The 12,500-nt window shown below is 44.9% G+C and overlaps 2 protein-coding genes across 3 annotated transcripts in view; both read left to right on the top strand.

Annotated features, from left to right (window-relative positions):
* LOC139424155 (myosin heavy chain, embryonic smooth muscle isoform-like) overlaps nucleotides 1-2,978 on the top strand; it is a 3,671-nt gene extending 693 nt beyond the window's left edge. Inside the window, exons 2-5 of the mRNA XM_071175845.1 lie at nucleotides 1,216-1,424; nucleotides 2,299-2,407; nucleotides 2,616-2,779; nucleotides 2,891-2,978. Coding sequence (XP_071031946.1) covers nucleotides 1,216-1,424; nucleotides 2,299-2,407; nucleotides 2,616-2,779; nucleotides 2,891-2,978 — 570 coding nt within the window. The remainder of the gene's footprint in view (nucleotides 1-1,215; nucleotides 1,425-2,298; nucleotides 2,408-2,615; nucleotides 2,780-2,890) is intronic.
* The window catches only part of LOC139364864 (myosin-10-like), a 252,191-nt gene that overhangs the window by 205,202 nt on the left and 34,489 nt on the right, over nucleotides 1-12,500 (top strand). The window lies entirely within an intron of this gene.

Raw genomic sequence — 12,500 nt, forward strand, 5'->3', positions numbered from 1 at the left:
ATTGGGTTATCTTTCTCCCACGCTCCCTGGGCCACTGACGCGTGATTGTATGGGATATGGGAAGAGGCTAGGACATTCGAAGTAACGTTACTGTCTATCAGAATCAAAACAACTTTTATTGGCCAAGTGGCCTACATTCACACATTCACAGAATTTGACTCGATGAATTGGTGCTGCCATTAATAGACAAACGTAAAGGCACATTTACAGCCTATACAATATACAGTAAACATAAAACATATTTATTAGCTTCTATCTTCTTAAGATACTTTAGAGTAACATTTTATTATTGTCAGGTTCTGACCTTAGTTCCTTTGTTTTGTCTTTTGTTTTAGTATGGTCAGGGCGTGAGTTGGGTGGGTTGTCTATGTTAGTTTTTCTATGATTTTCTATTTCTGTATTTGGCCTGATATTGTTCTCAATCAGAGGCAGCTGTCAATTGTTGTCCCTGATTGAGAACCATATTTAGTTAGCCTGTTTTCCTTTGTGTTTTGTGGGTGGTTATTTTCAGTCTTTGTGTGTCTGCACCAGACAGAACTGTTTCGGTTTTCACTTTGTTGTTTTGTATTTTGAAGTGTTCTTTCATCATTAAATAAGATGAACACTTACCACGCTGTGCTTTGGTCCGCTCCTCCTTCCACCTACGAGGAGAATCGTTACAATTATGGAACGTAAAATGCATATTCCACTTCAGTTGACGCTGATCTGATACAGATCGAACATAGCTTTGCAATAGTTGTTAGGAGGACCTTTGAAAAGGAGAGCTGCACACTCTAGCGCAGACTCAATAATTTGATAACCTAATATCCAACCTTTCCGACCGACAAGCTGTCTTCATCAGCGTATACTGTTAGGAGCACCTTAACACAGATGGATCTATTAATCTCTGACCGTACCTCATTGAAAAGTTGCCACTCTGCCTAGTGACTGTAAACTAAACAAAAATACTAACGTTAGTACATTTGTTGTATATTTGCTGTTCTGTAAACCCAGTTGGTCACTACCACACCAGTCACAACTGTCAACAGATCATGACATAAATGCAAAGCATCATTTGTTCTCGCAGAGTAGATTGTAGATCCTACTACCACCAGGGAACAATCCATTATTCAGCCCTACCATAAAAAGTACCCTTATCTCTCTCTCACTTTCCCCTCTCTCCTTCATTCCCTGTTTTCCTCTCTCCACCTCTCTCTTCCCCCTCTCCTCCCCCAGGTGGACACCCTGACCCTGGAGCTTGTGGCAGAGCGCAGCATGGCCCAGAAGAGTGAAAATGCGCACCAGCAGCTGGAGAGGCAGAACAAGGACTTGCGGGCCAAGCTGGGCGAGCTGGAGGGTTCCGTGAAGAGCCGGTTCAAGGCCTCCATCACCGCCCTGGAGGCCAAGATACTGCAGCTGGAGGAGCAGCTGGAGCAGGAGGCTAAGTGAGAAACACAGCAACTCTCTTATAACAACTCCATACCTTATTAGACAAGGTGAAATAGGAGACCAAGACTCAGGAGGAGTTCATGAGGGCCTTAGAACAAGCTCAGCCCGTTGGAAGAGAGGTTCTTGAATGTGATCTAAATGTTAATGTGATCAATGTAATGAGTCAAAAGCAATCTTAAGAGCGGCCAATAAGCTTGTGAGAAGGACAGAGAAGAAGCTGAAGGAGGTGTGCATGCAGGTGGAGGACGAGCGCTGCCATTCCGACCAGTACAAGGAACAGGTGAGGAGCTTGTCACGGAAGTTTGTACGTCCCAGATATTAAAGCTACAATATGTAATTGCTTTGGAGACTTAACCAAATTAACATAGAAATTTGAGTTATAGATATTTAATTCTCATTGAAAACAAGTCTAAGAAGCGATAGATCCGTTCTAAGTGCTCCATTTCTATGCTTTGCGTTCTTAAGTTTAGTTTTTGCGTCTTTCACTTTCGGTTTTGTACAACAGCTGAAAATATATAGATTTTTGGTTATGGATTCTCTACACAATGACTGCTTGTTTTGGCACAAACAGAAATTAGGTGAATTCTGCATAGTCCATTTTTAAGATGTTCCACAGCTAAAGAAGGATTTCTATCCAATTCAGTACAACTTGCAAAGGTGGGACAGGATTGGATAGGTGTGAAGATTTAGGATTGGAGTCTTTCCGAGAGGTTCTTGAATGTGATCTAAATCTTAACGTGATCAATGTAATGAGTCAAAAGCAATCTTAAGAGATGTACTTGAAGATCTATTACTGACAGCCTTTGTTACAGTGCGGTTCCTGTGGTGCTCTAACTGTCCTATGACCTCATTCCTCTGTCCTCCTATCAGGGAGCGAGCAGCGGCCAATAAGCTTGTGAGAAGGACAGAGAAGAAGCTGAAGGAGGTGTGCATGCAGGTGGAGGACGGGCGCTGCCATTCCAACCAGTACAAGGAACAGGTGAGGAGCTTGTCACGGAAGTTTGGACGTCCCAGATATTAAAGCTACAATATGTAACTTTTTTGGAGACTTAACCAAATTAACATAGAAATTTCCTACAGTAGGTTAATTCCAGTAACCACTGGACCATAGGAATGCTGAGTATTGTAAGTATTAGTATTGACTGTTCATCATTGTTGATGTCTGTTGTGACACCTGGCTGGGTCAGAGTGAGAAGGCCAACTCTCGTATGAAACAGCTGAAGAGGCAGCTTGAGGAGGAGTCCACACGTGCCAACGCCTACCGCAGGAAGCTGCAGAGGGAGCTGGACGATGCCACTGATAGCAGCGAGGGTCTCAGCCGTGAGGTCAACACACTCAAGAGCCGCCTCAGGTATTTAGAGCCCCCCCCCCCCCCACACACACACACAAACAGTTGTGTATATTGGCCAAATTGATGGTCCTCGTTACTAATACCTCTCCTGTCCCCCTCTGTCCCCTGCAGGCGTGGAGGCCCCATCAGAGACGCCAGCAGCTCCCCAACCAGAGTAGACGCGCTCCCTACAGCCAAAACCTTACCCCTGTCCTCCTAACCCCAGACACCAGCAGTGGACCCCACTACTCTGCCTTACCCCTCTATGGCAAGCTGCAGGGCCAAGCAAATCCATCACCTCCTCCGCCATTTGAATCAAACAGCCCTCTAGCTAGAATTAACCACTGTCATTTCAGCTGGTTTACTGGCACACAGGTGGACGACTGCACACAAGTCGGTAAAAACATGTGTCTTTCATGATTGTACAGTATTGGACCAGGATATGTAAAACAAAGCACAGCATAAGCGAGGGAATTATTTTTAAATGGTAGCCTAAATGACGATCCCACTGAATTTTTTTCATCAAAACCACCACTGTCATAGAGATACTGCAATCCACTTAGTTTAGTATAAAAATAACTATGTGACTAACTCTTTGGTAGCAGGTTTGTAGTGAATTAGATTGTACCACGCCATGTTGCCTCAGCATTCCCCCTATATATATTACCAGCAAAAGACCCTGTTAACTTTACCAATATAACCTTGTCCAATTACCCACCATTTTATATTTGACATATCAATCTACTTTAAGTGGTGTACGATAATGTGTGGAATTAGGTTTGTCAGACTTGGAGCAAAGGCCCTTTTTTTAGAAAGACAGACCAAATGTGTGCTTGACATACTATAATATTGCTATGTATAATTCTGGCTATTCAGTTATGTTTTCTGCACCATGTACAAAATACTTAACTCAAAAAGGTCTCTTTGACATCTCGTGTCACCTTCATTTCAATGCATTTCAAATGGCTGAATAATATTAGCATGATTTACAGAAGGGTAATTCATCTTTTATTGAAGTTTTATTGAGTGTTAGAACGTTGGTTTTAATTCAGTGGTTCAGGGTAGAGCAATCAATCAATTTGAATATGCACACTTGTTGATGCCTTGATTATTAAATGTTAAACATAAATGACCATTTTGTAAATGACTAATTACATATTTGAGGCCTTTATTATTATTTTAAGCCAGAACAAATTGGGGGAAAAAAGGTTTATCTGTTTCTTTTGAAAGACACTTCTCAATAAAGACATCAGGGGGAAAAAAGTGTATAGTGTTTGAACCAGTTTCATAGCTTTAGTGTCATATTATACCATAAGCACCTCTCCCATCGTGTTGGTGTGAACCAGTGTTATAACAGAATGATTTATGGAGCCTTCTGTCTGCCAGGCAGAAAGTAGAATTTCATTGGGTTCAAAGCTTTAACATCCTGAAGGTTGTTATTATTAGTGGACTGGCTGTTGATGACCAGGTATTCATTATCTCCTTTTATTTCTAGACTTTTTTTGTTGTTGTAAAAGACCAATAAACATATCCATTATAGAAAAAAATATATATATTCTATATTTCTTGTACAACACATTGATGTCCTCTTAGTCTTTCCCACAGTAGTTGTGGGTCAAGACTGTCTCCAAACTGATATGTGATGTATGGTCTATGTTACATTGCCATTCATTGTTCCATAACTTCATTGTATTTGTGGTTACATTAAAACCCTGAGGGAGTGCGTAGATAGACTGTGCACAGACACACAATATTGTTGTAATATTACCTTTTTCCTCTTTTTACCCAACATGAATGAATGATAGAGATTGCCTTTTATTCAGTGCATTCAGATCGTATTCACACCCCTTGACTTTTTCCACATGTTGTTATGTTACAGCCTTATTCAAAATTGATATAAAAAATCATCAATCTACACACAATACCCCACAATGACAAAGTGAAGACAGGTTTTTAGACATTGTAGCAAATTTATACAAAATAAAAAACAGAAATACTTGTACAAGGTTTGGAACGGAACACACCTGTCTATTTATTTTATTTATTTTTGATTTCACCTTTATTTAACCAGGTAGGCAAGTTGAGAACAAGTTCTCATTTACAATTGCGACCTGGCCAAGATAAAGCAAAGCAGTTCGACACATACAACAACACAGAGTTACACATGGAGTAAAACAAACATACAGTCAATAATACAGTATAAACAAGTCTATATACGATGTGAGCAAATGAGGTTCTCACCTAAGGGAGGTAAAGGCAAAAGGCAAAAAAGGCAAAAAAAAGGCCATGTGTCAAAGTAAATAGATTATAGCAAGTAAAACACTGGAATGGTAGATTTGCAGTGGAAGAATGTGAAAAGTAGAAATAAAAATAATGGGGTGCAAAGGAGCAAAATAAATAAATAACATAAATACAGTAGGGAAAGAGGTAGTTGTTTGGGCTAAATTATAGGTGGGCTATGTACAGGTGCAGTAATCTGTGAGCTGCTCTGACAGTTGGTGCTTAAAGCTAGTGAGGGAGATAAGTGTTTCCAGTTTCAGAGATTTTTGTAGTTCGTTCCAGTCATTGGCAGCAGAGAACTGGAAGGAGAGGCGGCCAAAGAAAGATTTGGTTTTGGGGGTGACCCTAGAGATATACCTGCTGGAGCGCGTGCTACAGGTGGGTGATGCTATGGTGACCAGCGAGCTGAGATAAGGGGGGACTTTACCTAGCAGGGTCTTGTAGATGACATGGAGCCAGTGGATTTGGCGACGAGTATGAAGTGAGGTCCAGCCAGCGAGAGGGTACAGGTCGCAATGGTGGGTAGTATATGGGGCTTTGGTGACAAAACGGATTGCACTGTGATAGACTGCATCCAATTTGTTGAGTAGGGTATTGGAGGCTATTTTGTAAATGACATCGCCAAAGTCGAGGATGGTAGGATGGTCAGTTTTACAAGGGTATGTTTGGCAGCATGAGTGAAGAATGCTTTGTTGCGAAATAGGAAGCCAATTCTAGATTTAACTTTGGATTGGAGATGTTTGATGTGGGTCTGGAAGGAGAGTTTACAGTCCAACCAGACACCTAGGTATTTGTAGTTGTCCACGTATTCTAAGTCAGAACCGTCCAGAGTAGTGATGTTGGACAGGCGGGCAGGTGCAGGCAGCGATCGGCTGAAGAGCATGCATTTAGTTTTACTTGTATTTAAGAGCAATTGGAGGCCACGGAAGGAGAGTTGTATGGTATTGAAGCTTGCCTGGAGGGTTGTTAACACAGTGACCAAAGAAGGGCCAGAAGTATACAGAATGGTGTCGTCTGCGTAGAGGTGGATCAGAGACTCACCAGCAGCAAGAGCGACATCATTGATGTATACAGAGAAGAGAGTCGGTCCAAGAATTGAACCCTGTGGCACCCCCATAGAGACTGCCAGAGGTCCGAACAGCAGACCCTCCGATTGGACACACTGAACTCTATCAGAGAAGTAGTTGGTGAAACAGGCGAGACAATCATTTGAGAAACCAAGGCTGTCGAGTCTGCCGATGAGGATGTGGTGATTGACAGAGTCGAAAGCCTTGGCCAGATCAATGAATACGGCTGCACAGTAATGTTTCTTATCGATGGCGGTTAAGATATCGTTTAGGACCTTGAGCGTGGCTGAGGTGCACCCATGACCAGCTCTGAAACCAGATTGCATAGCAGAGAAGGTATGGTGAGATTCGAAATGGTCGGTAATCTGTTTGTTGACTTGGCTTTCGAAGACCTTAGAAAGGCAGGGTAGGATAGATATAGGTCTGTAGCAGTTTGGGTCAAGAGTGTCCCCCCCCTTTGAAGAGGGGGATGACCGCAGCTGCTTTCCAATCTTTGGGAATCTCAGACGACACGAAAGAGAGGTTGAACAGGCTAGTAATAGGGGTGGCAACAATTTCGGCAGATCATTTTAGAAAGAAGGGGTCCAGATTGTCTAGCCCGGCTGATGTGTAGGGGTCCAGATTTTGCAGCTCTTTTAGAACATCAGCTGACTGGATTTGGGAGAAGGAGAAATGGGGAAGGCTTGGGCGAGTTGCTGTGGGGGGTGCAGTGCTGTTGACCGGGGTAGGAGTAGCCAGGCGGAAAGCATTGACAGCCGTAGAAAAATGCTTATTGAAATTCTCAATTATAGTGGATTTATCAGTGGTGACAGTATTTCCTATCTTCAGTGCAGTGGGCAGCTGGGAGGAGGTGTTCTTATTCTCCATGGACTTTACAGTGTCCCAGAACTTTTTGAGTTAGTGTTGCAGGAAGCAAATTTCTGCTTGAAAAAAACTAGCCTTGGCTTTTCTAACTGCCTGTGTATACTGGTTTCTAGCTTCCCTGAACAGCTGCATATCACAGGGGCTGTTCGATGCTAATGCAGAATGCCATAGGATGTTTTTGTGTTGGTTAAGGGCAGTCAGGTCTGAGGAGAACCAAGGGCTATATCTGTTCCTGGTTCTAAATTTCTTGAATGGGGCATGCTTATTTAAGATGGGTAGGAAGGCATTTAAAAAAAATAACCAGGCATCCTCTACTAACGGGATCAGATCAATATCCTTTCAGGATAACCCGGCCAGGTCGATTAGAAAGGCCTGTATAAGAAAGGTCTATATAAGGTCCCAGTTCACAGTGCATGTCAGAACAAAAACCAAACCATGAGGTCGAAGGAATTGTCCTCCATCATTCCTAAATGGTAGGAGTTTGGAACCACAAAGACTCCTAGAGCTGGCCGCCTGGCCAAACTGAGCTATCAGGAACCTGATGATTGAACTCTTTGGCCTGAATGCCATTCGCCATGTCTGGAGGAAACCTGGCACCATTTCTACGGTGAAGCATGGTGGTGGCAGCATCATGCTGTGGGGATGTTTTTCAGCAGCAGGGACTGGTAGACTAGTCAGAATCGAGGGAAAGATGAACGGCACAAAGTACAGAGAGATGCTTGATGAAAACCAGCTCCAGAGCGTTCAGGTTCTCAGACTGGGGCGAAGGTTCACCTTCCAACAGGACAACGACCCTTAGCACACAGCCAAGACAACGCAGGGGTGGCTTGGGGACAAGTCTCTGAATGTCCTTGAGTGGCCCAGCCAGAGCCCGGACTTGAACCTGATTGAACATCTCTGGAGACCTGAAAATAGCTGTGCAGCGATGCTCCCCATCCAACCCGACAGAGCTTGAGAGGATCTGCAGAGAAGAATGAGAGAAACTCCCCAAATACAGATGTGCTAAGCTTATAGCGTCATACCCAAGAAAACTTGAGGCTGTAATCGCTGCCAAAGATGCTTCAACAAAGTACTGAGTAAAGGGTCTGAATTCTTATGTAAATGTGATAGTTTAGCTTTATGTTTTCTTTAACAATTTGCACAAAAAAAATCTAAAAACCTGTTTTTGCTGTCATTATGGGGTAGATTGATGAGAAGAAGAAAAAATAAATTAATCCATTTTAGAATAAGGCTGTAACTTAACTAAATGTGGAAAAAGTCAAGGGATCTGAATACTTTCTGAATGCACTGTAGGTACATTTATTCACTACCATGTACAGTAAAAGAACATTAATTGCACTAGGTCGGTGAGATGTTTTATATTTATATAATTGTAAACATACAGTAGATGGCCTAGAGTGCTTTGTGGTGTAAGCTGTTTATTCTGGTGGTCTAGGGCAGCCTGGTGGTCTAGGGCAGCCTGGTGTCCAGGTGGTCTAGTGAACCCTGGTGTTCTGGTGGTCTAGGGCAGCCTGGTGTCCTGGTGGTCTAAGGCAGCCTGGTGGTCTAGGGCACCCTGGTGGTCTAGGGAAGCCTGATGTCTTGGTGGTCTAGGGCAACCTGATGTCCTGGTGGTCTAGGATAGTCTGATGGTGGTGTAGGGCAGCTTGATGGTGGTGTAGGGCAGCTTGATGGTGGTGTAGGGAGGCTTGATGGTGGTGTAGGGCAGCTTGATGGTGGTGTAGGGCAGCTTGATGGTGGTGTAGGGCAGCTTGATGGTGGTGTAGGGCAGCTTGATGGTGGTCTAGGGCAGCTTGATGGTGGTCTAGGGCAGCTTGATGGTGGTCTAGGGCAGCTTGATGGTGGTCTAGGGCAGCTTGATGGTGGTCTAGGGCAGCTTGATGTCCTGGTGGTCTAGGATAGTCTGATGGTGGTGTAGGGCAGCTTGATGGTGGTGTAGGGAGGCTTGATGGTTGTGTAGGGATGCTTGATGGCGGTGTAGGGAGGCTTGATGGCGGTGTAGGGAGGCTTGATGGCGGTGTAGGGCAGCTTGATGGCGGTCTAGGGCAGCTTGATGGCGGTCTAGGGCAGCTTGATGGTGGTCTAGGGCAGCTTGATGGTGGTCTAGGGCAGCTTGATGGTGGTCTAGGGCAGCTTGATGGTGGTCTAGGGCAGCTTGATGGTGGTCTAGGGCAGCTTGATGGTGGTCTAGGGCAGCTTGATGGTGGTCTAGGGCAGCTTGATGGTGGTCTAGGGCAGCTTGATGGTGGTCTAGGGCAGCTTGATGGTGGTCTAGGGCAGCTTGATGGTGGTCTAGGGCAGCTTGATGGTGGTCTAGGGCAGCTTGATGGTGGTCTAGGGCAGCTTGATGGTGGTCTAGGGCAGCTTGATGGTGGTCTAGGGCAGCTTGATGGTGGTCTAGGGCAGCTTGATGGTGGTCTAGGGCAGCTTGATGGTGGTGTAGGGCAGCTTGATGGTGGTCTAAGGCAGCTTGATGGTGGTGTAGGGCAGCTTGATGGTGGTGTAGGGTAGCTTGATGGTGGTGTAGGGCAGCTTGATGGTGGAGTAGGGCAGCTTGATGGTGGAGTAGGGCAGCTTGATGGTGGTGTAGGGCAGCTTGATGGTGGAGTAGGTCAGCTTGATGGTGGAGTAGGGCAGCTTGATGGTGGTGTAGGGCAGCTTGATGGTGGTGTAGGGCAGCTTGATGGTGGTGTAGGGCAGCTTGATGGTGGTCTAGGGCAGCTTGATGGTGGTCTAGGGCAGCTTGATGGTGGTCTAGGGCAGCTTGATGGTGGTGTAGGGCAACTTGATGGTGGAGTAGGGTAGACTGACGGTGGTCTAGAGCAGCTTTATGGTATTCTAAGGCAGTTGATGGTGGTGTAGGGCAGCCTAATTCGATTCATCTGATGTTTCTTGGTGTGTGGTAGGTGCTACTCCAGGTGGTCCCTGAGCGCTGTGCCTCTCCCTGAGTTTAATGATGGGTTCTCCTGGTGCTTCTCCTGGTAGTGAGGTGCCTGGTCTCCTTCACCTGCTCCACTAGAATGAGAAATGACAGGGAGTTCTTACATGTACATACAATGTGTCAGGATCGTCGTAAGAAGTGGTGGCTAGATGATGTTTTAATTAAAGAAAGCACTGAACACTGAATACAAAACAATAAACGAATGAGAAGCTGTAATAAGAACTGTGCTGACACAAGCAACTAACATAGACAATCACCCACAAAATACCCACAGAATATGGCTGCCTAAATATGGTTCCCAATCAGAGACAACGATAGACAGCTGCCTCTAATTGAGAACCAATCTAGGCAACCATAGACGTACAATTTACCTAGAAAGGAAAACAGCCCCATAAACATACAAAAAACCCTAGATAAGACAAAACACATACAAAATCACCCATGTCACACCCTGACCTAACCAACATGACAAGGAAAACAAAGAATACTAAGGTCAGGGTGTGACACAATGTCTGAAAAATAACACATACAGAGGGATTACAGGTGAAAGGGATAACTCTTAATGCGTGGTCAATGAATCATCTTTCTAGCTTTGGTAAACACTTTTTTTTTTCTTGATGACTGATTGTCGTCATTGACTCCATTTGTGACATTCTTCTCAAATTTGTGGCCTAGAGCCTTACCTGCAGACATAGAACAGGATGTAGGCAGTCTGTGCAATCGCCTTCAGCACAGTGGCCTCATCTGTCCTCAAGACATGTGCGTCATCCAGGCAGAGCCACCCACTGCCACGGCTGTCCAAAACATCACTGATGTAGTGGCCTAGGGAACAAGGGAAACAAAATAGAGTGTACATTAAGCTTTCAGAATTGTGTGTGCGTGCCTGCATACCTGCGTGCCTGCATACCTGCATGCCTGCATACCTGTATACATGTTGTCTCCCAGATGTGAGATCACACTTGACAATTTGTAGATGTTGTCTGGCTGGTGTCTCTGTAAGGAAACACATTTAATAATAGGATTGTTATTTTGTCTACAGGATAGGGGTGCCTTCTATAACTGCCTCATCTTGATCCGCCCACTATCTCAACTATCTCAACTGGATCTAATTATCTGTTATCTGTTCTATCTCTCTCTCTCTCTCTCTCTCTCTCTCTCTCTCTCTCTCTCTCTCTCTCTCTCTCTCTCTCTCTCTCTCTCTCTCTCTCTCTCTCTCTCTCTCTCTCTCTCTCTCTCTCTCTCTCTCTCTCTCTCTCTCTCTCTCTCTCTCTCTCTCTCTCTCCTCACCACAGCGGCTGCCTGCTGCTTTTCCTCACTGTCAGCTGGTTTCTCTAGCTGTTCAGAGGAATTTGAAGCTGGTGGGGGTATATCAAATATAGTGTAAATACAAACCAGAAAGTGAAGTGGAAACCTATCAACAAATATACTTTTAACTTCAGCTTCCGACTTGCTTTCCTCAACAGTCCTGTTTCATGAGAGGGTATTATGCATGATGTCAGTAACACAATGTCCTACCTGGTCTATCAAGGGTGCCTTTCGGGGAGTTTGCAGGTTTGTTGTCCATGTTGTTTTTCCCCAGGGAGCTTGCCCTGTGTAAATTGATGGCATTGAAAATAAATATCTAGTGTGTGAAAATCATGGTGTGTGTTGGCTACTCAATGTGCAATGTCCCCAAACAGAGTGTAAACCAACCTGGCTCCATACTGGACATGGGCTGTCTTCTTCCCACATACGGCTGGGAGGGTTATTTCTGCAGGGATGGACATGGGATCATCCACCTTCTCTGGCTCCCAGTTGCCTGCAGTAAATCGCTTGATATGAAGCATTAGGACCCTGCTCAGAGACAGGCAGACAGGCAGGCAGGCAGGCGGGCGGGCGGGCAGGCGGGCGGGCGGGCGGGTGGGCGGGCGGATGGACGGACGACCAGGCAGGCATTCACAGACACAGACGACCAGGCAGGCATTCACACAGACAAAGGAATCAGTCTTGTACTCAAATCAATAACCCAGTTTGGTGAGTTAGATCAGGACTGTCAATTGTAATCTGAGATGATGATGGGGGGACTCACCGGGGCAGCGTGAGGAAGTGCCTAGTCACAGATGCCATGCTGCCTGAGCACACCCTGCATGCACACTCTAATGCAGATGGCTAGGTGACAAAGGATAGCAATACAATTATGAACATTATGACATTAATGATAGTGTTCCTTGACATACTAACTCTTGGTTTAAGCTAAGTGCTGACCTTAAAGTAGAGGTCCAGGCTGTGTGGCAGGTAATGGCTCAGGCTCAGGGACAAGTGATTGTAATCCTCCTGACCATACACTATAACTCCACAGCTTCAGAAGTACGGAGAGAAATGCATCAGCTATCCAACACAAACCTTTTGATCCCTCTACACACTATCTTAATGCTTTACCTCTGTATCCTGCATGTTATGCTGACATTAAACCTCTTCACAAATGTGATGACGACATCAAGGTACACCGTATACAAATGACAGCTGTTACCTGGTGCAGGTACGGGAAGTCTTCAGCTTGAATTCTAACTGCTTCACGGGGCAGGTGTATGGCTCTGGTGAGCCCTTTAAT

The sequence above is a fragment of the Oncorhynchus clarkii genome, chromosome 13, assembly GCF_045791955.1.
Source record: "Oncorhynchus clarkii lewisi isolate Uvic-CL-2024 chromosome 13, UVic_Ocla_1.0, whole genome shotgun sequence".
NCBI lineage: Eukaryota > Metazoa > Chordata > Actinopteri > Salmoniformes > Salmonidae > Oncorhynchus > Oncorhynchus clarkii.